Source organism: Fonsecaea multimorphosa (assembly GCF_000836435.1).
Source record: "Fonsecaea multimorphosa CBS 102226 unplaced genomic scaffold supercont1.15, whole genome shotgun sequence".
NCBI classification, from domain to species: Eukaryota; Fungi; Ascomycota; class Eurotiomycetes; order Chaetothyriales; family Herpotrichiellaceae; genus Fonsecaea; species Fonsecaea multimorphosa.
Genome location: NW_015971649.1, coordinates 413,261 through 438,537, shown reverse-complemented (window position 1 = coordinate 438,537; position 25,277 = coordinate 413,261). Strand labels below are relative to the sequence as shown.

The 25,277-nt window shown below is 52.6% G+C and overlaps 8 protein-coding genes across 8 annotated transcripts; 3 read left to right on the top strand and 5 right to left on the bottom strand.

Moving 5' to 3' along the window:
• Window positions 1-2,149: 2,149 nt before the first annotated feature.
• Window positions 2,150-3,810, bottom strand: Z520_07517 (uncharacterized protein; the record flags this gene model as incomplete). The annotated part of the gene is made up of 2 exons (XM_016778014.1): window positions 2,150-2,281; window positions 2,338-3,810. The coding sequence occupies 2 exons, from the start codon at window positions 3,808-3,810 to the stop codon at window positions 2,150-2,152; spliced, it is 1,605 nt and encodes a 534-aa protein (XP_016630920.1).
• A 5,910-nt stretch (window positions 3,811-9,720) lies between these two features.
• Z520_07516 (protein hob3) lies at window positions 9,721-10,734 on the top strand (the record flags this gene model as incomplete). Its single annotated transcript, XM_016778013.1, has 5 exons — window positions 9,721-9,784; window positions 9,837-9,882; window positions 9,940-10,013; window positions 10,075-10,222; window positions 10,281-10,734. 5 exons carry the CDS (start codon window positions 9,721-9,723, stop codon window positions 10,732-10,734), a joined length of 786 nt encoding a protein of 261 aa, XP_016630919.1.
• A 547-nt stretch (window positions 10,735-11,281) lies between these two features.
• On the bottom strand, window positions 11,282-12,182 carry Z520_07515 (uncharacterized protein; the record flags this gene model as incomplete). The annotated part of the gene is made up of 2 exons (XM_016778012.1): window positions 11,282-11,995; window positions 12,129-12,182. The coding sequence occupies 2 exons, from the start codon at window positions 12,180-12,182 to the stop codon at window positions 11,282-11,284; spliced, it is 768 nt and encodes a 255-aa protein (XP_016630918.1).
• Window positions 12,183-14,292: 2,110 nt separating this feature from the next.
• Window positions 14,293-14,848, bottom strand: Z520_07514 (E3 ubiquitin ligase complex SCF subunit sconC; the record flags this gene model as incomplete). The annotated part of the gene is made up of 2 exons (XM_016778011.1): window positions 14,293-14,729; window positions 14,785-14,848. 2 exons carry the CDS (start codon window positions 14,846-14,848, stop codon window positions 14,293-14,295), a joined length of 501 nt encoding a protein of 166 aa, XP_016630917.1.
• A 1,114-nt stretch (window positions 14,849-15,962) lies between these two features.
• Window positions 15,963-18,153, top strand: Z520_07513 (uncharacterized protein; the record flags this gene model as incomplete). The annotated part of the gene is made up of 4 exons (XM_016778010.1): window positions 15,963-16,071; window positions 16,126-16,511; window positions 16,563-16,690; window positions 16,767-18,153. 4 exons carry the CDS (start codon window positions 15,963-15,965, stop codon window positions 18,151-18,153), a joined length of 2,010 nt encoding a protein of 669 aa, XP_016630916.1.
• A 466-nt stretch (window positions 18,154-18,619) lies between these two features.
• Window positions 18,620-20,050, bottom strand: Z520_07512 (uncharacterized protein; the record flags this gene model as incomplete). The annotated part of the gene is made up of 6 exons (XM_016778009.1): window positions 18,620-18,811; window positions 18,867-19,598; window positions 19,656-19,735; window positions 19,798-19,870; window positions 19,933-19,980; window positions 20,033-20,050. 6 exons carry the CDS (start codon window positions 20,048-20,050, stop codon window positions 18,620-18,622), a joined length of 1,143 nt encoding a protein of 380 aa, XP_016630915.1.
• Window positions 20,051-20,551: 501 nt separating this feature from the next.
• Window positions 20,552-21,671, bottom strand: Z520_07511 (uncharacterized protein; the record flags this gene model as incomplete). Its single annotated transcript, XM_016778008.1, has 3 exons — window positions 20,552-21,118; window positions 21,174-21,529; window positions 21,581-21,671. The coding sequence occupies 3 exons, from the start codon at window positions 21,669-21,671 to the stop codon at window positions 20,552-20,554; spliced, it is 1,014 nt and encodes a 337-aa protein (XP_016630914.1).
• Window positions 21,672-22,146: 475 nt separating this feature from the next.
• On the top strand, window positions 22,147-24,513 carry Z520_07510 (uncharacterized protein; the record flags this gene model as incomplete). The annotated part of the gene is made up of 1 exon (XM_016778007.1): window positions 22,147-24,513. The coding sequence occupies one exon, from the start codon at window positions 22,147-22,149 to the stop codon at window positions 24,511-24,513; it is 2,367 nt and encodes a 788-aa protein (XP_016630913.1).
• Window positions 24,514-25,277: the final 764 nt, after the last annotated feature.

Here is a 25,277-nt window from a genome sequence, read left to right as displayed (position 1 = left end):
TCCCGCCCTCTGGCTTCGCCTCGCCTCACTCCTACCACCTACCTACCTACCTACCTACCTACTCCGGCCTTATCTCATCTCATCACATCCATCTCATCTCAGCTCTCTCGTCTCGTCTCGTCTATATTCCATGTCCCACCGACGTAGTTCACATGACTCTACTCTTGCATGACACTATATCCCTCCCCCTACCAAAAAAAAAGAGGCAAACACCCAGAGGCAACCCCCACAACCCACAACCGTGTGATGAAAACATCCAAAACGAAACGCCCATTATTACCCTAAAAGTATAAGGTACTGCCCATATTACATACCCCTTTGCATATTGCATATTGCATATCCGGACCGTGCCTTTCCGTCGGTCGGGGCGGCACCGGACGGACTGGTGCTGGGGAGAAAAGAGAAATGGCCCCAGCACAGGGGAAGGTATCATTGGGGGAGGTGAAGAAAGAGCATGGTAATTACTAAGATACCAAGACTCCCTCTCTGGGTAAGTTAACAAGGTTTTGAGAAAAGCAGGAAGCCGGACTTGGGATTTTGCCAGGGTGAAGGAAATAAGAAAAGCCATCACGACGGTCACGTAAGGGTACAGATCAAGCCAAGGGCCCGAGTACGTAAGGAAGTTGTGGCTACGAGGGACTGGTCAAGAGCGACGGTTCGGGAATCTGTGGATGTGAACACTGCCGCGTAGGAGTACTGAATAGACAGGAGTAGTACGAGTAGGTGAGGATGATATTTTGGTATGATGCGATGAATCTTTGGTTAGGTACCATTTCCTCGTAGGTTCCCCTCCGCCAGGCGTGCCAGGCTTGCGAGATATGTACCGCTATGTACGGTATTAGGTCTCGTAGATCCATTTAACAGCAAACTCCCGCACACACTCTCACTGATGCAGAGGGCTGATCTGTAAAATCCAAACAGTTTGATCCCCATCCCTGCTTTCCGAAGTACAATGACGTCGGGCTGCCAAACTTGGATCAAGCCCGGCAGATGACGAGAGAGAGGGAAGAAGGGGCAGATTGTGGCTGTGGACAAGTGGCCCTGACCTATTGTAGGAAAGAATGGGCACGGATTGATGGATAGACCGGAGTCAAAAGCATCCAAAGAGGCATGTGTGATGAGGCAGGCCAACCTTAGTAACCATGGGTGCTTGCCACAGGATTGCAAGCGAGTATGCAATCTGAGTTAATCCTGGGTGGGTGCTTGCGTTATGCAGGTACCACTAGGCAGGCAACGGCCAAGGCTCCAGACGAAGATCAATGCATTCCGCCTCGGGCTTTGGGCCTGAGATGAGGAAATAACAATCACAAAATTGACGCTGCAGCAGCTGGCCTCAGCCCCCCAAGACGATAGATCACATCTCAGCCCTTTTTTTTTGGCGGCGTATCGAAGAATCCATGCTGGAAACGCCCCAAGAAGGTTCATGCGGCTGCTCTGATCGTCAAAGGGGTTGCTCATGGGACAATCCTTGGGGTCCATCGTAGCACGCCAGAGCACGTAGTGCCAAGCCATCAAACTGAAATCTTGCTTCAGTTCATTTGGCTCAAAGGTGGAAAAAACAATTAAAAAACAAACAAAACGCTTCTTCAAGATCGAACCCCAAAAGAAAAAGACCGGATTTTATCGAAACAGCATCCCTTAGGTCGTAGTACAGTGTAGCGGTTAGCCTTGCTCGGGCCTTGAAGCAAGAGTATATATAGATCCAAGGCTGGCACAGGGGGAGTGACCGTGCGTGGCCTTGCACTGGCAAAGAGAGTTGTATGCTAGGTAGAACACCGCTGGTTGTTGTTACAGGAGATCGGCTCGTTTTTCTGGGCGCTTTTTTCCCTTGGGCCCGGGCGCAGAACAGGTGGGCAGTTGTGAGAAAACATCCGCAACGAGCGAAACAATTGAAATGCCTTCCTTTTGCCCTTCTTTGCTATCCAAAAGAACCAAATGGTTGACCAATCGCAATCCTCCCAATCTTTCTTCTGGCCATGGCCGTAGTCTGGAAGCTGGAAAACAAGGCCCAAATAGAAACCAATAAAAAGACGCTGGTCTTTTTGCTCACTGAAAAAATGCTCAAATCATCGCTTCGTCAAAGTCATGCCCGTGCCTGAATCACGAGACGTGGAAATCATCATGCCAGAAAAACGGGAAAACAGGGCGTTCAGAAGCCTTCTTCGCCCGCCTTGCACACCTTGATCTCTCTGCCCCATTCGGATTTGAGAACTTGAGAAGCGGTGATCCGGCGGCCAGGATTCGGGTCGAGGATCGAGTAGATGACATTTCGGCAACGAGCCTAGAAAAATCAAAAATCAGTCAGCGACTGGAGCCCAGTGCCCGGGAAGTGCTCACCCTGTGCAAGGTCTCGATGGGAGCGTATCCCTCTTCATCCTTCCGACCCTCGAGATATCTCTGGTAGAATTCGTCCTCTTCCTTACGAGCCACTCGCCAGAGATGCCGACCAGTCCGCATAGCCATGTAGATGACACCACAAGCCCAGACGTCCACGGCACGAGGATCGAATTCGCCACCGCTATATTCTTCCGGGGCAATGTATGGGGCACTGCCACAGAGTCCAGCTGTCATGTGCGCTTCCTTCTCCCAGGCCATGCGGAAACATTCGCCATTACCAAAGTCGGTAATTTTGAGGGCGCCGTGTGTTGTCAAAAGAAGATTTTCGGGTTTCAGATCACGGTGAGCCACGCCCATCTCATGCATGTACTCGACGCCACGCATCAGTTGCTTGAAGAAGCAGTCTGCTTCGGGAACTTGCAGAGTCCCGGCGGCCAGGATCAGTGTATAGAGATCTCCACCGGCGCAGTATTCCATGACTTCGCAGTAGTCCCCTTTGGCATCTTGCAGCAGATCTAGGGTGTGGATGATGTTGGGATGACGGAGCGACGATGAGATACAGAACTCGCTCGTCAGCCGCTTTTGATATTTCTTGGCCGTCTCTTGAGGACGACGGCGAAACTCCTTGACGGCGTAGAGCAACTCTCCCGAAACACTATTAGGATCTGGCTTGTGGGATATTCTCACAATGCCGAAAGCGCCGCGACCGACAATCTCCTGGCATTTGCCATACTTCTCGACCAAGTTGGCCGTGGCGTTAGGGCCGCCCTTCTTGTCCGAGGCAAGGCTGTCCTTCTCTGATCGGAGTTGGTCAACCCAAGACGACATCAGCGTCAACTGTTGATCACCTGCGCCATCTTGATCCTTCTTCTTGCCGCCAGTGAGCATGTCGCGGAGCATGTCGGACAATTTTTCTTGCCGTTTGGCGGACTTGAGGAAATGTGCATGAGTGCCGTCATCGTGCATCTCGAATCGTTTATGCAGAGCATGGGCGGCATCGGACGGGGGTTCGCCTTTAATCTTCTCTTTCGAGGTACCGAGGATGGTCATCTTGCGGCCGTTCTTTTCGTCATTCGAACCTTGTCTGCCGGAAGAAGGTCTGTTGTTGGGAGGGTGGCCGTTTTCCAGACGAGCGTCGGGGGAGGTTTCTTTTATTTCAGCTGCAGCTTTGGCGGCCTCGACGTCTTTGGGGTCGGACCGAGAAAACATTCGAGTCAGACGGTACGTCATTTTGCCCTTCTTTGCAGGCTCCTTAGGCGCAGCTGCGCCCGAATTTGACGTCGTGGGGGAGAGATTCGAGGGGCTAGGGGTGAGCACCGCACCGCCGTTGGTTGCCGGAATCTGGAGGTGTGCCGCGTCCTCCGCCGGTCGTGTTATCGAATGTGTCGACCCATCATCGTGTAACAGAGGAGAATGCACGAGCGTAGGGGAGTGTTGCGGAGCGAAATTAACTGGCGACGATGCCTGATTCATGTGAATGGTCTCTGCGCGTGGATTGCGTACAGGAGAGGGTGGGGGGGAAGAGAGGTGTTTAGGGCAGGACGCCCTATCTCTCGATGTTTAGTGGCGGTAGATAAGGTATCCTGTAGGCGAGTGCAGTTCGTGTAACAAGGACCTGGTTATAAAAATCGCAAGGATGATTCTCGAAGCGTTCGATTTGACAAGCCCACTGTTCTGTTTCGCGTGTTGCTGTGTTTCCCAGATGAGGTTGGATATTTGGTAAGAATGATAAATATGTGTGGTGGCGAGGACGGAATCGGTGCGTTCTGCTGCCAACGTGTGAAAAAAAAGAAGCCTAGGAGGGGCTAGAAATTGCGCGGCAGCCGAGGGCGACGAAGGACGAGTTGATGGTTTGCTGAAGCCTTAGAGTGACGATGAGGACTTTTTGAGGGGGCTGATCGTGTGTGCGGGCGCAGGCAGGGAGATTTCACACGATCTGTCACTTCGGAAGAGGGCCTAGGACCTTGGCCCTTGGCCCGTGGTACTGGTCTCCTCGTGAGCCAAACTTTTACCAGTTGTGTGATGCTGGTCAGTGCTCACCCGGCAAGACGGAGCCAACAGTTCAGGTGGGCTTTGCTGGTGGCTGTGATGGCCGGGCCTGGCGAGCCAGGGGGACGTTGCGGGCACCGCAGCGGATTGGAGTGATTGGTTTGCCCTAGCAGCTGCTGACCAATGCAGGACTGTGCGTACAGATGCAAGTTCAAGTGGTATTATTGCGCCAGGCCTCAGAAACCGGAATGGAAATCGAAAGCGGTAGTGAGAAGAGGAGTCGTCCAAGCGGTGCCTGGCTCTGGTCTTCGGGAGTTGTCAGGGTCAATACGCAGGCGTAGTCGGTAGGTTGGTAGGGCCGTCCAGCAAGTGGGAGAATAGCAAGACCCGAGAGGGAGTTCGCGTGCCCGCTGGCGAGGATTTGTATGAGAGAATTTCTTTTCCTCCAATCCCGATTTGTGTGAAGCTCAGCGATCCAATTCCCGCGAGCCCACTACCACTACTCAGCAACCACCTCTCTTACGATGACGATGCTGGTGAAGGGGTCGAGAAGTCACTGAGCGGAGATTGAGGGGGAGGGGGAGGTGGAGGTGGGATGGGCGCGTCGATGAGGGTTCCTCTATAAATATAGCCGTAAACAATAACAATGAGAGTGAAGCGGCGACAGGAAGATGGTCTGATGGTGTTTTGATGGCGAATAGAATCCCCCTTTCAGTCTCACTGATGAGGGCATGCGTGAAGACGGAGGGCGCAACGAAAGGTGTGTGTAGGCTGCGTATGATCACCTAGGTAGGCTCACCAGGCTCACCAGGCTCGTTGTTTGCAGGGGTTGCAGCAAGCGTGCACTGCAGCGTGCAGCGTGCAGCGTGCATCATGCAGCATGCCGGGAGGCTAAGTTAGTTGGTGTTTAACTGGGATTGAAGGGACAACCTCGCCGTAGCCCCTCGCCCCTCGCCCCTCGATCCTCGATCCTTACCCGAGGGGCACCCATCCACCTGGACGGTCCCTACGGTAGCACAGTTCTCTCTCGTCACCTACCTTACCGTGCAGTAGCCCGGGCATGTCGGTTCTCTAGGCTGTTCCTGCAGGTAATATTGACAATTAACCCCTTCGTTTAAAGGCCCCAAGGGTGCATTTTGTGCACTGTGTCTCCGTTTCCTTCATTAATTCTGTTTCCGAGCATCCTGTCCTTCTCGTGGCTCCCCACTGGCCTGTTCCGTGCCGTAAATCCATACCTACCTAGTAGATATTGTATGTACCTAGGTACCTACCTAGGTTGGTACATAGCACGCCCTAGGCATTCGCTGTTCTAGGTCGTCTTTTGGATCAAGTAATAACAATTCAAATCCAATGTCATATCAAATAGCAATGCTTCTGTTGGTTCTTCCCCATCTGCCCAATAGCCTCCTCACCTCCCGGTTCCCCTGCGTCCTCCTCCAGCACATCACCACACCATAACACAACAATAAGGACCTGTTCAGATACCTATCTAGGTACTTTCGGCGTTTCCCCCTCCAAGCCTGTTTGACAGAATCCGTGACATCTCCCTGCAACGCTTACGTCTCTTCCTGCTTCCTCGTCCGTGTGGATTGGAATGACTGCCCTGGATCCCGTCCATCCAGAATGAGCAGCTCTACAAGCTCCACCACCTCCTCCACCTCACAACTTCACAGTCTAGCTCCACTCCCGGCCAGATTTCAAAGCAAGGATGACTATAGCACGACTTCCTCGTGTGGTTGCTGCCGCCCGCAAAATAGCGAGGCTCGCCAGGAAGCTTCCCACTTGGATCCTGACTGCTGCAGCGCCATCTGCACCTTTCCGTCATTCTCTGCTGTCATCAACTTGTTCCCACGAGGGCCACATTGGCTTCGACAGTCCGTCTTCTCGTCTTTCCGCCGTCTCACCGCTTGAGCTTCGGATCCCATAGCCCAGTCCAGCGGTACCACCTCCGTTTCACTGCATGCGCTGGCGAGCGGCTCCATCTCGGACGTCATGCCCACCGTGACCGTCTCACCGATGCTCGCGATGCACTGTTCTTTTCTATTTTCCTTCGAGCAGACATGTGCTCGTTTCCTTCACCGTCCAATTTGAAATCCATTCCTGCCACGGTGTGCCACAGCCAGCCACGCGAAATGTCAAATTGACATGTGAATCCTGCCAGCCGTCAAACAGCGCCCTGCTCAACCCCGTTTCCAGCCAACCTGTTTGTTCTCGGAGGGTATCACGATTTGTTTGCACTTCGTTTCCTCGGTTTATCCTGCCTACCTACCCCCGGAAAAAGCTAATACTCCTCGTCCAGCCCGCTATATTGCCGGGTGGTATGTTTGGGAAGGGAGTAGCCGCCTCCGCATTCACTGAGGAAGGGGAGTAGATGATGGGGTATTCTGGTAGCGCTACTATTGGCTATCACGACATGCCGACATCGTGAATTTCCGGACCACCTTCACGGCTTCTCCTGGCTCGAGATTCCTTGTCGAGGGGCCGCGTGGAGACCTAGCAGTGTGCGTTGTATCTAGCTCATTGACTGCCGAACAATGTGTCCCATTTTTCTCTCTCCCTCTCTTTCATTCTGAAATGGACCTCCGCTTGTTCTGCACACCCTGTTGCTCCTGGTGGAGGATGTCCCTGGTTTCACCATCTCGCGTGTTGTCGAGTGAGTAGCCATGCATCTCGACCAATTCAGCATGCCAAACGGGTGCAAAAAAAACCAGTCGTTCGAGCACGAGCAAATCTGATCCTCTACCTTCAGACTGATCATAACAGCTGTGGTCATCAGCTCCTGGCCTTACAGACATCTCTTCATTTCTGTGGGCAAGTTGGCAAACGGTGTTCCAGCTCATCACTGACGCAGCCGAACTCGGGTAGGAGGTTGAGAGCTGCCACATAATAACAGTGGATGATCAACCAGGCTATGCTCGCAGTGACGTCGAGGAGATATGGGTTGTGCGATACTTGGTACACCGCAATTCTATGCTTTGCAAGCGAGAAACGACCTGGCGCGGTACGCTTCGTGGTCAAACCAAGGCGTCCACTCACTTCGAACAATATCCCTCTCGCAAAGAAGGACTCTGCTTTTAGGAAGCTCAAGTCAGACTACCCTAGCTCTGTCGTTATCCTTGACGAAAGCATGATTTGGCCGTCAGAGCTTTCCAGAGGCTTTGACACCAACAGGCTAAGAGTATGGCACCTCGGGACCGGGACACTGATGCCTCCGGGTTTTTATATTGCAAAATGCTGCTATAGGAGCGGTAGAAAATCTTCGTATCTTTTCACATAGCTTTCTCTACCTGTAAGCTTGATGGTCTCCCTTTTTCTAACCAGTTCTCTCTGCTAGACAGGTGGTCTTTTTGGTTTCAAATCTACCTGCTGACTTCACAGAGTCCTGGTGGGCGGGATTTGATACGCACATAGAACTCCTGGAGGCGACACTGTCTCTTATTGTTATGCCTGGAATGGCAAATACTACGAGCCTACTGTTTCTCGGTGGCTTCTAGCGAAGAATTGTGGGAAACTCACGGAGCGTCCTTTTCATTTCACGATTTTCCTTTGCTCCTCATCGAGCACATTGACAGATGAGCACGGGAGCTTCAGAGAGGCAGAGGGAGGGGTGGCAATTGAGACGAGGCGAGCCCAAACTGAGACCAGATCATTTGCTTTGAGTTCTGTCCCAGAGCTAATGTGGACGCAGTCGCGTCCGGTATACATCTCATATGCTCCTCATACCTGATGGCTGGCACTACCCTACTTCGGCTCAAGATAATCTGGGATCACCACATGCACCATTCCTCTCCAGCAGCATGCCCTAGAGCTGGGTGCCCAAGACAGTCAACAGAAAGAAATAAGCGTGCCGAAGAGATCAAAGACCGTATCGAAGTTTAATACCTCTTCTCGTTGTCACTGCTTCTCCTATCTCAAGACCTCCTCAGACCTGTGACCACGGCCATATTACACACGCTTGCTGCTTACCCTTACGAGCAGTAAGATATCGACTCCACAAACTAACAGCGACAACTCACACAAAGAGGAGGCGGAGACTACAGGCGCAAAAGTACAAGCTAACACTACCAGGACTACCCTCTGTCTGAGAAACAGAGCGCCCTTCCTGCTAAGGAAGTGCCAGCCTTACACGGACCGAAGACCGAAGCCGTCCTGAGACGCGTTGATGTATTCCACCTTATGACCCTGGGAGGTACTTTACATTACGATCTCTTTCAAGCCCTTCAATCTTATTAGCTCGATCCTTCAAACAATGCTTAGGCATCATATCACTTTCTCTCTCACAATTCGCAATGCGATCAGGCTTGCAACCGTGATAAGGAACCCGTGGAAAGGCCTTGTCAGTCGTGACTGCCAGGGTTGAAGTGGTCTGTTTTCCACAAGGATGAATGAGCTTTGCATCAAAGTTTGCTGGGATTTCCATTGTGCAGCGCACTCATTAACATTTGATGGTGACATTGCACGTCTGGATAGCTCAATGTCAACATGCTTGCCAGCCAACATGGGCAAGGCGTTGCACAATTTGCTTAAGGTCATCGGTCGCAAAGTGTCACATACCCTGTCTGGCATCTCTTTCATGTTGGCACTGCGAAGACCGCCGCTGCTGCTGGCGAGTGGATCACGATAGGACTTCGTCACGCGTTGTGGTCGACCTTAGGAAATAGATCTGCGACTGAGGCCAGTTTACAATTATCCACAGAGTTCACAGACTTTGATATTGACGGTCTACACCAAAAAAAAGGATTCTGGTCATCAAGTAAGAGACCGGGGTGGGCTCGAGAGTATTAGGCAATAATCACTGGTTGCACCCAGTTGCACTCTCGAGACAATTGAGCAGCAGGTACCCATGTGCCTGACGGGCCGTAAAGTGCTACTCCCTTGTTCCCACTCTTTGAACGCCAGGTGGCCGTCCGTACCAGTGAAGATGGCTCCGTCACGATATTAAATAGGGAGATTCCGTGCGCATTCGACCAGGTGCGGCCCCTCTGACGCTCAGATGCCCGCCTGTCCAAGTGATGTCGCAAGGACAGTATTGAAGCTGGAGTCTGCTGGAGGGGTAAACGAGGAAGTGGGCCTCTTCACGCCAAGACGTGCGTCGCCGAGATTCTGCACCGCTATTTAACATGCCTCACCGTACCACCGCGTCTTTGTTTCTCCGTCTCCGGGATTACGTCATGGACCATTTTGCGGGTCGCCTTGGCACCCGTTATACGGAGGTCCGTGCGCACTGGTGGCGCAGGGCCGAACAGGAGCTTAATTGGGCTCAGGTTGACGTTAATGCCAACTGCCTATATCTCTTCTTCCACACGATCGACGACGGCCCACTTGCCTTTGAGTCGCCTTCTGCATATTACCGCCGCCTGAGAAGAAACTGGCAGTGCTATCTGAACGAGCGCGATGTCGTGGGCAGGCTTCAAGAAAGGCGTCAACCGCGCCACGACGCAGGTGATGATGAAGACTGGTAAGCCTCATCTGAGACTCACTGGCAACGAAGCGCTGACCATGTCACCTAGGCCAGGTCGAGAGGACGAACGACCGGGACTACGAGGTCGAGGAGAGGTGAGAGTCGAGCACATCTGAAAGCGAACAGAGCCGCGGCTGACCACTATGCTACAGGAGGTACCGGACAATGGAATCGGCCGCGAACAGGTTGCAGAAGGAGGCCAAGGGCTATCTGGACAGCTTGCGAGGTTAGTAGTTTCTGCTGCCGCTGGCGATGGCTGGAGATACTGACTGCGTTTCCTGCTGCAGCCATGACAGCATCACAAATGAGGATAGCGGAGACAATCGACGCATTCTACGGCGACGCTGGTACCAGAGATGGCGTCTCACGATCCTACAAGCAGGCCGTCGAAGATTTAGACGCCGAAACCATCAAAGCGCTTGATGGCCCCTACCGGTACGTGTCCCTCTCACAATTCCTTCAGATCCGCCTCACCCACTGACGATGCCTACAGAGCAACTGTCCTTGAACCGATCTCCCGCTTCTGCGCATACTTCCCTGACATTAACGAATGTATCAAGAAACGAAACAACAAACTCCTCGATTACGATTCCATGCGTTCCAAGGTCAAGAAACTCGTCGAAAAACCCGACAAAGATGTTACCAAACTACCTCGTGCGGAAAAAGAAGCCGAAATGGCGAAGCAAGCGTACGAACAACTTAACGAACAACTCTTCACCGAACTCCCTCAACTCATCGATCTCCGTGTTCCCTACCTCGACCCCAGCTTTGAAGCACTCGTCAAAATCCAACTCCGGTTCTGCGCAGAAGCATACAGCCGCATGGCACAGGTGCAGCAGTACTTGGATCCAGAAACTAGAGAACAATATGCACGTGGAGACCTGGATAATCGTGTTGAGCAAGTTCTCTCCGAGATTCGAGATTTGACCATTGCTGGAACTGTCTAAGCAAGACACTCTCACACCAACCCCAAGCTCCCCCAGCAACTGATTCTCAAAGTCTGCAATTTGGCAGACAACAAAAACTTTTGAACAACACTACAAAAACAATGCAGGAATTGCTTTCTTCATGGCTTATGGATGGATGACTGATGGGATTGAGATGGAAATGGCGACTAGCCGGGGCGGCTTGCCTCTTCTGACAGCGTCAGAGCATAGCATAGCATAGCGCTGGCGTTTTACGGCAGGCATGGGCCGGAACAGATAGCACACACTAGAAAGCATTTCCTGCAAGAGCCACAGCTTGGAAGGCTGAACAGCCATGGCTGTCATAATATGAACGAGCTTCGAAACAGAACGTGTTCTGATGCTTCTCATCCTTGCTTTTGTGTATACGGTGCAAATAGTTATATGCGCCCTTGCCGATTCACCCAGTACGAGGCCCCCAAAAGCAGATATGTAATTGTTGTCCGGTCATGTCCTCCTCCCACCACGACGCAATCTTATTTGCCTCGACCTATAAATGCCATTCGGGTCATTCGTGCCCATTTCACCTTTAAAGGGCACCCAATTCTTTCAGCTTGCTGATCATACCGTCCACATCCTCGACCTTCCCGCCACCCTGCCGGACGGGGGGCTCCTCGACCTTGACGGTCTTGAGTCTGCTGGTGGCGTCGACGCCGTAGTCGCCGAGGGTCTTCTTCTCCAGCTTCTTCTTCTTGGCCTTCATGATGTTGGGCAGACTGGCGTAGCGGGGCTCGTTCAACCGCAGATCCGTCGTGATGACCATGGGCAGTTTTGCCCGCAGGGTCTCTACGCCGCCGTCGACCTCGCGCTCGACCGTCACCGTGTCATTGTCGATCGATACCTTGGACGCCTGCGTGGCCTGGGGCCAGTTCAGTAAACCTGCAAGCATTTGGCCCGTCTGGCCCGCGTCGTCGTCGATGGCCTGTTTGCCCAGGATGATCAGGTTGCTTTGTTCCTTCTCGGCGATGGCCTTGAGCAGCTTCGCCACGCCCAGGGGCTCGAGGGGTTTATCTTCGGGAACGTCGACGTGGATGCTTCTGTCTGCGCCCATGGCCATGGCCGTCCGCAGCGTGTCGGCGCATTTCGCAGGCCCGGCGCTCACGGCCAGGATGTCTTCGACGGGCTGTTTGCGTTCGCGCAGCCGCACGGCTTCCTCGATCGAGAGCTCGTCAAAGGGATTGAGCGAGTGTTTCACGCCGGAGGTCTCGACGCCCGTGCGGTCGGATTTTACGCGGGGCTTGACCTGCGTTGTAAGGAGGGAAGGTTAGTTACGGCATGAAGGTATACAAAAGGAAAGGAGACCCGTGATATTGGGGCCAGGAATGGAGGTGTATTCATGCGCTGCATCCTGCATTCGTAAATCGAGGGCCACTCACAGCATAATCAATGACACGCTTGACGGGGACCAATATCCTGAGCTTCGACGACATCTTGTGCCCTTCTTACCTCCCCACTTTCTTCCGTTTGCTCAAGAAAGCAACACAATGCAGTCAGTAGTCGTCAGAGCATCCAATGGTCCTCAAAGATGGGCTCTTGTTTTCTAAAGGGCAAGCTGGAACTTGAAGACGGGCTGAATAGAAGCTCTCTATCGGCGTTCCCATATAAATCTTGACCGAGACTCACAACGCTGCACCGCAATCGGAGAATGACCTCGACCCCAAGCCTCGGAAGCGCAGCACCAGACTCCTAAGTTCCCCGACTAATTGGCGGGCGGCGTTGCAAAGGTGACGGCATCATCTCGGAATTCCTGAAGCTTGCTCGCAACATACACGTGACCGCTAGTAAGGGCCTGGTCTTGGCATACGCCAAGCCCACAGGCAACGGGCTGCGAAATTTTGGGGCACCACCACCACAGCAGTGGTAGTCAAGGGTGGGCACGCAGACAATTGACCACTCTTTCCAACCAACATATCTGATTTCTCTTCCCATCCACGACACTCGTCAACCGGACTGAGAAGAAAAGTCAAGATGCCGGTACGTTCCCTCTCCAGATGTCTGAAAATGTCATCATATTGAACACCACACTATCCGCAACGTTTCCCTATCGCCAAAACCTCCCTCCACCTCTCTGACCTCTTCCAATCCCGCCCAACAATTCCACGTGCCATCTGTGCCAGAATGACAATTTCAATATGAGGCTGACGCAAGTTGTATGAACAGAGCCACAAATCCTTCCGCACGAAGCAGAAGCTCGCAAAGGCGCAGAAGCAGAACCGACCCATCCCCCAGTGGATTCGTCTCAGGACGGGCAACACCATCAGGTCAGTGGCCCAAAATACATTTCCCCCGACTACAAGCGACACCCTCCTCTTTCTCGAATTATTCCTTGTGAAAACCTCCCGGTGTTCAAGTATGAGGGAGAAAGGATGGAGATTTCTTTATTCCTTGAGTGGTTAGAAGAGGTGGGGGGGAGAATGGGGTGTCTTGTGTACATTTTCTCTGCCAGCTTGGGGGATACTGGGGCTGGACGAAAGAAGGACCGAAATGGGACTCCCTGGCCCCAAACATCGACGCCAAAATCAAAAGAGATATGAATTTAACAGAATCATGGGGCTAACACACTTGATCGCGTTACAGATACAACGCGAAGCGGAGGCACTGGCGCAAGACCAGAATCGGCATCTAAATTCCCTCCGCGACAGCCCAAAAGAGCACACATCGTTCCCGCCAATTCACCAAAACTCGTCCTTTCCTTGGGGATCTATCACCGGATCACGCATTTTATTGTCTACCGAGATGAGGCGAGGGAGGGGCCTGTGTTTAGTGCTTGAATGTGGTCGAAATTAGGGACGGGAGGATGGAGCGTTACCAGAGTGGGGAGGGTTAGCATGGAGAACCTGGATGCGTTGATGAAGGCAGGCTAGGGCTATTTTCCATGCCAAACACAGCAGGGGAGTCTGTTGAGGGTTTCGCTCAAAAGTTGAACGTCCATGATCCTCAAATGCACAAAATGATGGGGTGGGCTGGTTCAAGGAATGACAGTCGACAATGCGCTCTAGGGACTTGCGTAGAAACCTTGTGCAAAGGCAAAGTCAATGAAAACAATCGATTCAAATGAGGGTCTCAGTCTAACGTCCAAACAGCCTCGTTCTTTTCCCAAAAGCAGAAACTATGTGTGAACCCCTGAGAGTATGCTCTCAGAGACCTTATGCTCATAGGTTCATGTTGACAGTCATCTATGTGCTGCGCAGAACGTATTTCGTGTAGCAGACTGAGCCTGCATGATCACCGCCACTCATCATTCCTTCATATCATGGCATGCATCCTTGTTACCCCCAGCTCCGGTCGTGGCCATCAGGACTTCAGGTAGCCATCCCTTGAGTTTTCTCATGGATCGAGCAGAACGTGCGACAAAGGAGATCAATTTTGACCGCGCCACCAGCTTCTTGGGTCCCGCACCCGTCTGATTTTCGATATGCACCATTCGTGAAACGCCTCCAACGCCATCAAACTATGCCAGTTTGCGGATAATGATACCGAGTAGGTCAACGACTATGAAGCGGTCAGTATGTATCATCATGGGGCCAGGAGACGGTGGGCTCACTCTTCAGCCCACTCATTTTCCCGGCGGATCTGATCTTCTTCCTCAGGCGTAAAGTCATTTTGGATATTGAACGTCTTGCGGATCTCTTCTGGCGACTTTCCCTTGATCATATTGGCAACAGTCTTGCAACCGACATCAAGTAGAGCCTTGATGTCAAGATAGTTGGCGGCGAGGATGATCTCAAATAGCATTTCTTGGTCGACCTGCATGAACTTTTGATCCCACTCATCGATATCGGTCGTCTTCTTACGTGAGTCCGAGTCGTCTTCGTTCGTGGCAGGAGGATCATGCTTGTGATGTGTGCACCACTCGATCACCTTTTTGAGGACAGCGGCGTTGACGTTGGGGATGGGAATGGCCTCCTCCATGGCATCTTCACCAAGATCGCCGACCATGTTCTTGATGAGAATTGATCTCTCAGCAACATCGCGGTCTGCAAACGGTCAGCTTGGGGAAGCGGCGCATGCTTGGGTTGAGCTGTGGCTTACCGACTACGATGTCCTCGCCGTCGGAACTCTGTAGGACCAACTTTTTGGAGTTGTCGGACGACATGTTGCCGGAGTGGACTGGTGACTTGGGAATGGTGTTGTGCGGGGTGGTGTGGATGACTAGGATGAGGCGCGGGTCAACGGAGTTGTATACGAAACAGTACAGATGTAGAGTAAAGCGGAGGTTAAAGGGGAGGCAGAGGGAAGAGATGAGGTTTTGAGCGAAGATGTGTAGGACAGAGAGTCACAATTGAGTGAATGGATATGTAAAGGCCGTGACTGCATGAGTGACAGGCCGGAAGCGTCGTGCCCTTGGCGCCCGCATGGAGGTATGTGCGGATCTGACAGCGGCAGCTGGGCCTTTCCCTTTCTTCCTTCCTTTATGGCGACAAAGAAAAAGATGACAGTTCAACCATGGACGATATATTATCAAAGGCTTACCTGAATCTTGGACTGTCGATATCCGGCTGATTACGGAGACGATGTTGGGAAGAAAAGTAAAGCAGAAGGACAACTGCGCAGGAGCTGAACGGTTTGGATATTTAGAAAAATACTCTTGCGTGCTCGCTGCCTGCGTCGCAAACATATACGAAGTACTCAGTTCCAGGTCCTCATGTCAAATCAAACGCCGCTGGACCCTATTGGGTGCCTGTGACAAATCATTCCCAGCCACAGCCCTCACACGACCGCACAAACAGCAACTCTATCACTACTGTCTTTCATTGTAGACGCCGTCCTTGTCTGCAGCGGCCTAAATAACCTCGTTACCTGGTGGGTGCCAGCTCGCCAGTAAGCCGGAAATGACAGTCACGTGTAGGCAAGCCGGCCCGACGTCACCCGTTGATGCAAGCAGCATGCAACAAGCATCATTCTTGAAGTACCTAGATACCACATCCTACTGTTCAAAGTTGCTTGACCAACACCAACCTCATCTCCCACTGTGATTGTCTCATTGCGCTTTCGCCCGTACACCTCCTGGTCCTCCCTTGAGAGGTTCAAACCCCGACCCTTACTCCCCGTCTCCTCTCTCGCAAAGTGACGCGTTGGTAGACGCGCTCACGTACCACCCGGTCACAATTGAGAATGAGTCGGAGGGAGTGGCTCACACCTTGTATAAGACAAAGGACAATGATACTGCGCAAGTCGTATCCGGCACGGTGACCGCATCAAAACAAAGGATGTGGCGGCTATTGTACCTCTTCTTGCTGTTTATTCGCGTCTATTTTGCCGTGTCGCCCAGTTATCTTCACCCCGACGAAATCTTTCAGGGTCCAGAGCCCATTGCTGGTATGTGTCGATGGATACCTTGCCCAGTCACCGTTGCTGATGGCTTTTGTGCAGGATACCTCTTCGCTTATCCGACTCGCCCAACTTGGGAATGGACCTCGTCGCGCCCAATCCGTAGTGTCTTTCCACTATGGCCAATCTATGGATTGCCCATGACTCTCTTGAAATGGACTTGGACGCAGGAAGAAGAAGGAGATCGCGTCGACCCCACCATCATCTTTTATACGCTCCGCCTCGTCATGCTTGTTCTCAGTTTCGTTTTGGAGGATTGGGCTGTTCATGAATTGGTCCGCTCCCCTCGACGCTGGATCCAGGCCGTCATCTTGGTCACTTCTTCATATGTGACTTGGACCTTTCAGACACATACCTTTTCAAATTCTGTCGAGACTCTTCTTGTTTTGTGGAGCGTCGTGATGATAGAGCGCATTTTGCGCGACAAGGTATGTCGCTTGCATCAGCGATTGATAGAGCATATACTGACATGGGAAAAGAAGCGTTCAGCAATCGCGTCGAGCGCTGTCCTAGGCTTTCTTTTTGTATTCGGAATTTTCAATCGGGTTACTTTTCCCGCCTTCGTCATGATACCCGGCATCCAACTCCTGCCACATTTTTGGAATAGGTGAGTAGCAGCGCCATTATGCCCGACCTTGACGCCCCGCTGCCTCCTCGATTCGCAAGGCTGACGCAGATCCGAGACCTTTCTGCTTTCTTGCCCTTTCACTTTCCGGCATCTTCTGGACACTCTTTGCCATCGTCATGGACACAGCTTACTATTCTGGGCCGTCGGCTACGAGGTCTTTTGGAGCACTCTACGACCATGTCAGGAAGGATCCAGTAATCACTCCGCTCAATAATATCCTGTACAATACGCAGACCAGCAATCTTGCACAACACGGCCTCCATCCGCATTATCAACATCTTCTGATCAACCTCCCTCAACTTCTCGGGCCAGCACTAATCCTCCTAATCGCTTCTGCCTACCCGTTCAATTTGCGCATCCTGAAAAGCTTGCTCTCCAACAACCGGCTCGCCTCTGCCGGTGCAGGTTGTCTCTTCCTCAGCCTTATCCCACACCAAGAACCTCGCTTCCTCCTGCCCACCGTACCTCTGATCCTGACAAGCATACGGGCTCCATCCTCAAAACCATGGTCAGTTATTTTCTGGACGGCCTGGGTCATCTTCAACGCCGCCCTCGCGATCCTCATGGGCATCTATCACCAGGGCGGGATCATTCCAGCGCAGCTGGCAATGCCCTCCCTGGTAATACAGTCATTGAACATAACCCATTCAGACGCACATAATGTCGAAGTCTTTTGGTGGAAAACCTACCCGCCGCCAACCTTCCTCCTCGGCTCTGAACCGGTGCATCCTGCAACCAACAGGTCTCTGAACATCTCCACCGTTCCGCTGATGGGCTATCCACAAAACGAATTGGTCTTCATGCTCATGCAACACATGCCAACATGCGACCCGTCCCTTCTGGAACGATTAATCCTACACAAGGAGAGGACGGATATCTTTGTGGTGGCGCCGCTGAGCGCATGGCGTCTCGATGCTTCCAACACCGGTCGTCAGACCACTTCGTCCAAGCATCATCCTCCTTCCGACCAAACACCACCTACAGGCTTCGACTACCCCCCAGTTTCCAATTTCAGCTTCGCGATCGACATGAACATTCCACCTGCACATTTGAGTCTGACCAATCTAGCTGTGTTCCGCCGGCATTTGAACCTCGACGACTTGGACTTTGGGGACGTTGGAGTGTGGCCCACTTTGGAGAGGGTCGTGGGCAGGCGGGGACTCGGCGTGTGGAGGGTCGACCGCATCTGCGGCCCGGTCGAGTATGTTGATGCACATACGGGAGAACAAGTCAATATTCAGAAGGGTGGGGAGAAATACAACGAGGCGCATGAGATGTCTGTTCAAGGGCCAGACTCGCCCCCAGGGGCCAGGGAGGTGTCAAGTTCGACTTTGATCCCCACCACAGCAGCATCCGAAGGAGACGAAGAAGAGACGAGAATAATCAGCACGACCACGGTGCCAGCGGATATTCCGACACAGGAACCCAATATTGTGCTGTGAAGAGGGTGATCGGGGAAATAATGCTAATTCCTTAATCTGCCAAGAGGATTGTAGAGCAGGATAATATGCTGGGCCTGAAGTTCTCAAAACCCCAGATTACCCGTTTGCCCTTCGTTTGTTCCATCTGACATCAACATTCGGCTGGAATAGCTATGGGACTTGACTTGCACCGAGTGGCAAAATCGAGTATGTCTTACTCAGTACATGCATCGTTTGCGCAACTTTCGAGCACTTCATCATCCCTTTCATTTCCTCCAGCGTACAACCATTATCGCCATCGACGGCTCTCCTCATTTTCATGTGCAACCAGGTCCGCTGCCGACTCCTGCCGCCATGTATCTCAAGCTGCCACTCGATGTCGCACGCAGGCCATCCAAAGACGTAGTGCGCAAACCACCAGAACTCCACTTTCGATTTCGAATCCCAGGTGTAACGATATGGCGCTAATGGCGACGGACCCCTACGATCACTGCTCTTCATCGTCGGGCTGCTCAAAGAGGAAGTTGGCTGCTAGTTCCTCATTCTTGTCGCAAGCGAAGTAGGCCTGGATGACTTGGTCACGGGGAAATCCCAGTCGGCAGAGTCGTTCGATAGCGTCCCGCTCCTCCTCAGTCACATGGATCTGGGTAGCGCCGGGCGGGAGAGTATCTTGAGCATCCTGAAGTCCCAAGTCAGCATTGGTGGCCAGTAAGACTTTGGTTTCGTCCACTTACCTCGGCTAGCAGCTGGAGAAATTGATCCTGATTTGAACCGATCATCTGGGCAAGTTCGGGATTACCTTCGGCGAGTTGCTGTAGGATGGGTTCGAGCATCGCTGGCTGCTGCTGGACGAATTGTCTGAGTTGCTGGAAGTGCGGGCTGTTTCGCAGAAAGTCCATATTTGTAGCCGCCCCTCCTTGACCTGCTGCGGCTGCGGGAGCTCTTCTCCCACCAGCTGGGCGGCCGGCCTGTGCCGCTGCTTCGAACAGGTTGATGGGTTCGTCACCAGCAGGTGCGGCGACTGGAGCCGGCTGGGCGGGCTGAGGTGCGGGTGGTGATGCCGGGTTTGCTGCCGGGGCTCCTGGAGTGGCTTGTCTTTGCTCGGCCTGGATATTGTCGGGGATACCACTCAGGAGATACTCGATGGCTCGGTCTGGATTAAAGAATGCCGCCCGCAGTGCACGATCTATTTCCGGTCTTGGGAATCCCATAGCCTCCATCTCCCGAATGGTTGCTTCATTGCGGCCGCCCATGAGGAATGCAGAGGGGTCATTAAAGCCCGGTCCAGCTGCTGCGGCCGGGGCCGCTACGCTTTGAGCAGGGGTGGGCGTCGAGGGCTGATTTGAGGCGGTAGTGGATTGGTTGGATTGAGGAGCAACCGGGGCAGCGGGTGTTGAGGTCGAGGTGGAGGTTGATGGAGCAGGTGTAGAGGGAGAGCCAGACTTGGGCGCGGGGGTAGTTTTGGGCTGAGGGAGACGCACCATCAGCAGTTTGTCGACGTTGAACATGAGATGAAGACCAACCTTTGATATCATACAAACAATGAAACCCTTCTCCTCAATTTTGTAGGATTCGACGGTGTTGGCATCGGCGAGTACCTTGCCTGTCTCGAGGTCAGCTGCCTGAAAGTCGGAGCGCACGAAGCAGAAATAGACCCCAACATACCAGCGTAGATGAGTTTCTGTTGCGAGGATTCCCATCCTTTCTCTGCGGCAATCTTCTCTTTCACCTGCGCGATCTGAGCAAATTGGGTAAGCCTGTGTTCTGGTTCGGGAAGTTGGAGAAGAGTGGAATGCATACTGTATCTGATGGCTCGGCATCGATGGTGAACTTTTGCTGCTTGAGATCCTGTCATGCGCATTAGTGACAGTCCGAACAGCGACGGGTCAGATTTACGAACCCTGAAGGAGAGCTTCATCTTGCCCCGCCACGCACACAAGAGCGTTTGGATTTGGTCAGCGGACTGTCACTGGGTCACGGATTCGAGTCTTCGATCAAGAAGATAGTGAGGAAGAAAGTCAGGATGGCGAAGATGACTTCTCAAGAAAATGAGTGGCCTGAGATTTTTTGGGGGGAAGTGAAGATGGCAAGATGAACAAATGCGGCGAAGGGGACAAGCGTCGAAGGGCCGCAGTCTGCAGATCGACAAGTCGCAGGCTGGTGACGGTGACGCTTGCCTCGCGCTGCCTGCCGCACGAGGAGGAGCCTCACCGGACGTCACGTGATAGTACTCGGGCGTCCTTTTGTGACGCTCATGAAATCCGAATAACAGTCTAGCGAATGGTCAAATTTGCTTTATATGCGGCTATCTCACTACTAAAGACACCTGTTTGCTATGAACCATGATGTATTTAGGACATTCCCCCTCCCAATACCTGCCTCGAGGGTAGCCGCAACCCATGACCACCCCGCGGGAGCCTCATGGGCTTGGTACACCTGGTTTGCTCTTTCTCCGTTTCGCCTTTGCTGCTCCCTCAGGTAGTGGCGCCGTTTTCTCTAGCAGCTTAGAGCCTTTGCCAGCTGCAGGCGGATTGCTTGATGTCGGAGGCACAACAGAAGTTGCTCGGGATTGACCCGGGGTCCCGGTAGGAGACGTCTGGGATTGACCTTTGGTCTGGCTGGCCGTCACACTTGCGTCCTTGCTCTTAGAGAAGCGGAAGTTGCCGGGCTCGCCCACCAAGGGCATATCATCCACATACTCCTTTCCGTATTGCAATGTCATTCGAAGTGCATCCCAAGCCGTCCGAGTCCCGCCATTGGTTTCCTCCTGAGCTTGAGAAGTGTTGACGGCTTTCTCGGTAGTAGAAGGTTGAGGTCCCGGTGTTGGTGGTGGTGCTGGTTCATTACCCTGCTGTGAGGCACTCAGAATGTTTTGAGTTGCCGACTCTTGGACAGGCTTATGGTAAGTGTGGCCATGAGAAACGGAAAAGAAGGACAAGTCCGCTGGAGCCGTAAAGACTTTGTTGAGTGCGGAAACCGTGTTCAGCTATATGCGTTCTGGTTAACAGAGGGGCAGTTGGAAAATCTGAAGCTCGGCTCACCAGACGATAGTTTAGGACGCTGGCAACCGAAGGAGCCTGATAAATTACGTTATTGACAATGTAGTAGTAGCCCAACACCGTAATGCTGTCGTCTCGCTCGGTTTCACGGTTCTGCTTGCGAATCACCCAGACATTGGACTTCTCGGGCCCATTTGGTCCGTCAAGGACGACTTGCTCCTCTAAAGGATCGTGCTCGACGACGTACTGGATACCGCGCTGGTGGCGTAGATTGGCTTCGAACTTGGCCCTCGTGCCCAGGATGTCATTCTGGTTTGGCGTGCCGGCCCACTGTGTGAAGAGCGACTGGTTGCCCGAGACATGATCAAAGAAAGGAGACGTGGCAAAATAAAAGAGCACTGAGGAGGAAGAGTCAGTTGCCGGAGCCTTTTGAGCAGCTCCTTACATACCGTTATTTGAGTGTAGACTCCCCCCGTTCCATTGGATCCAATTAGGGTCAAAGTGAGCTTTCTCGGTCAGGTCGTCTTTGAGGTCGGCCATGTTTGCTGATTCTCGAGGGCGGGCGTGGTCATCTTGAGCGTGTCCTTGAGAAAGCCGCCGTCACCACTGCCGAGTTTTGTCCTCGTAGACTTCACTGTCGTCTGGATTGGGGCATTTTGGGTGGGAAGTCTGTGATGTGTTTGGGGTGTTTGGGTGCGTCCATTTTGGGCGGTGTCCGATACGGCGGAGCAAATGCTCACGTGGCGCCTCCGGCAAAACATTTGCATTCGATGCCAAAATTTATTCCCATCAGCACGAAACTTTTTCGGTATGACTGCAACATCGCCATGTTCTCCCGACATTCATTTTCGTAGACGGGGCGGAGGTAGGTCATCTTCTACTTGTTTGTTTCTGCATTGTCTCTGGTATCTTTCGGCGCCTCTGGTCTTGGTCTGCAACTATTTCACCGTCGGTCGTGCTCCATAAAGGAAGGAGTCGTCTCAGCATTCCCATCAGATTGGCTTCGACGGTCTCGATGACAACTCAAGGGTCGATTCTTTTTGTCGATGCCTACGACTCATTCGCCGAGAATATTGCTGCTCTTCTTCATGAGCAGCTCCAGGTCCAAGTCACTCTAGTGAGGATCGATTGTGATATTCCAGCCCAGTTCAACCAGTCCCCACAGGCATTCTTTACCAGCTTCGATGCCATAGTCCTCGGTCCTGGTCCTGGAAATCCACACAATGAATCTGATGTTGGTCTCTACAACAAAGTCTGGGCTTGCGCCTCAGACGACAACATTCCGGTGTTGGGGATCTGTCTAGGTTTCCAGAGTCTCTGCGCTCGGAATGGAGTCCCTGTCGTGCGTCTGGATCTGCCATGTCATGGACATGCCAAGGAGATATGTCATGCCGATAGTGATATATTCCCTCAGTCGGGGAGAATCATTGCCACGAATTATAACAGCCTGGGAGTCCGCACGAGCGATCTCAAGCGGAATGGGACACCGAGTCGTCCAAGTTCGTCTGCCTCCAGCGACAGCACATCGTCTCTGCGAAGTCTGCCATCTACCGTGTCATCACGATACCAGACCTGCAACAGTCTCGAAATCCTAGCCTGGGATAAAGATGATTGGGTCATGGCAGTTAGGCACAAGCTTCTCCCGTTCCATGGCCTCCAATTCCACCCTGAGTCATGCAAGTCTAGTTTCACTTGTCACAAGCTTATCAAACAGTGGTGGGATGCCACAAGAATACACAATGCAGCCCACCGAGATTTTGTCTCTGTGCAGCGAGTGGCTTCTCCCAAGCTCGCGCAAGCAACTCTTACTCGCGAGAGCGAGGCCTTGTCTAGAGAGCTGAACTCTCTATCAAAGTCGTGCAATGTTACTGCAAGCCAGAGGTCTCTACATCTGCCTGCCGGGAGCAGGGTCATTGCAAGTTTGTGCCACCAGCAATCTCCGCCAAACGCTACCGTGATGCTAGAGTCAACCAAAATGGGTCAGTATAGCATATACGCCTTCCCTGATGAATACAGCTTTCACTTGCAGTACGCTCGGGGTTGCACTACAGTCAAACAAGGCTCTGGCCCTTCTGCCAACTTCATACTCGCTCGGGAAAATGCGGTGGATTGTCTGGAATCTTTCCTTTCCAGCAAATCTTTTCAATTTGATGGTTTAAAGGAAGTCCCATTCAGAGGCGGGTTTATGGGTTTTCTGTCATATGAATTCGGAACGGCGTCTTTGCAACTTGATGTGCCAGAGCACACCCGTCCACCAATTCCTACGCCAGAGATCAGCCTTCTTTGGGTGGAGCGCAGTATTGTCTTTGATCATTCTACAGGGATGGCTTACGTGCAATCGATAAGAGCAAATGACGACTCTTGGGTCGATGAAATGGTCAATGAGCTAAGTACTACACCTCTGTCCAATACAGCGGCGGTTCTGGGTCGATCAGAGACCGACAGATTGCACCAAATTTTGTCCTCGACAACCTTCAACCTCCCAGACCACGACACATATATTTCTCGGATTCGCGCATGTCAATCTGAGCTTCTCGCCGGCAACTCATACGAACTATGTCTCACCACTGAAGCCACCGTCACGACCCCCGCTGTCCCCAACGCCTCCTGGCTGCTCTACAACAACATTCAACGATACAACCCTGTTCCCTTCGCCTCGTTCATCCGTCTCGACAAAACCACCATTCTCTCGTCTTCACCGGAACAATTCCTCTCTTGGTCCGCCAAAAACGGCACAATCGACATGATCCCCATGAAAGGAACTGTCAAGAAGACTCCAGAGATGACCCGCGGCAAAGCCGTCGCAATCTTGTCCTCGGCGAAGGAAAGTGCCGAGAATCTCATGATTGCGGACCTCATCCGACATGACCTGTACAGCACCGTGGGTCGCGACGCGAAAGTTGAGGTAGTGAAATTGTGCGACGTGGTCGAGTCCGAAACCGTCTTTTCGCTCGTCTCACATATTCGTGCGCACGTCCCAGTATCTGCCGAAACGGATCGGAAGGCCGATGAACACGCGAAAGAGATGACAAGATACGGCGTGAGGGCACTGACGCACACGCTCCCGCCGGGAAGCATGACGGGCGCTCCGAAGAAGCGGTCATGCGAGATCCTCCACGGTCTGGAGCAGAGAGAGCGTGGCGTCTACTCGGGCGCCATCGGGTATATGGACGTCGGTGGCAATGGCGCTTGGTCGGTGTGTATACGCACTGCTTTTTCCAACGACGACGAGAACGAGAAGGACCAGAGCACTGGTGAAGAGTTGCAGAAGTGGCGAATCGGTGCAGGGGGAGCGATTACCGTGCTCAGCGACGAGGAGCAGGAATGGGAGGAGATGGTGACCAAGTTGGAGAGTGTTCTACGAGGCTTTCAAGCGGATTGATTGATGACGTCTGGTTTATATTTATGACTGTGGCCATTTTTTTTGGTCAATGGCATAGAAGGTAGGATAGACTATTGGGCTGGAGGGCTTCAACATTGGCGGCATTGGAGCATTGTCTCTGCAGTGCATTTGGCAAATTTCAACATGGCGAGTGCCGGAGTGACTATGGCTACAAGAAGGGATTCCTGGCTAAGTAAATAGGTTATGGTTCTAGATATTGGCACAATTTGGAAGGGACGTCGACAATCTCAACGGGGGTATCAGGATAGCAATTTCAAACACGATACGGAGTCTCGCAGGCCGGGAACATCATCTGAAAAAAAAGGTTATATACTGTTGATTGTTGTCATCTTATCCCTTCAAAACTACCCAGGTATCGACCCCAAAAACGAGCCGAGTCTCTTCCAGTCTTTCCCAACAGCAAACCACCCCCGGCACAGGAGAATTCCGGGAAAATAGACCCTCGCCAGCAGTCTTTTTAACATTATTGAATTCCCGCAAAAGGACTCCCTTCCACAACCCACACTCAACCCTTCTCATCCATTGCGACTTCTGTCAGATGCTTTCCTGGTTTTCATGATTAGTCTAGTACACAGCGGGCCCCCGCACACCGGGACCGCTCCTCACCGGCCCGGAATTTATACGCGTTGATGATGCGAGCTCGTCCGGGCCCAGGCATCCAATCCAGTCCAGTCCAGGGCTTGAGAAACGGCCCGGCGGACCAGAAAATATAAAAATTCCCTGTTCTCCCGCCCCCCACAAGC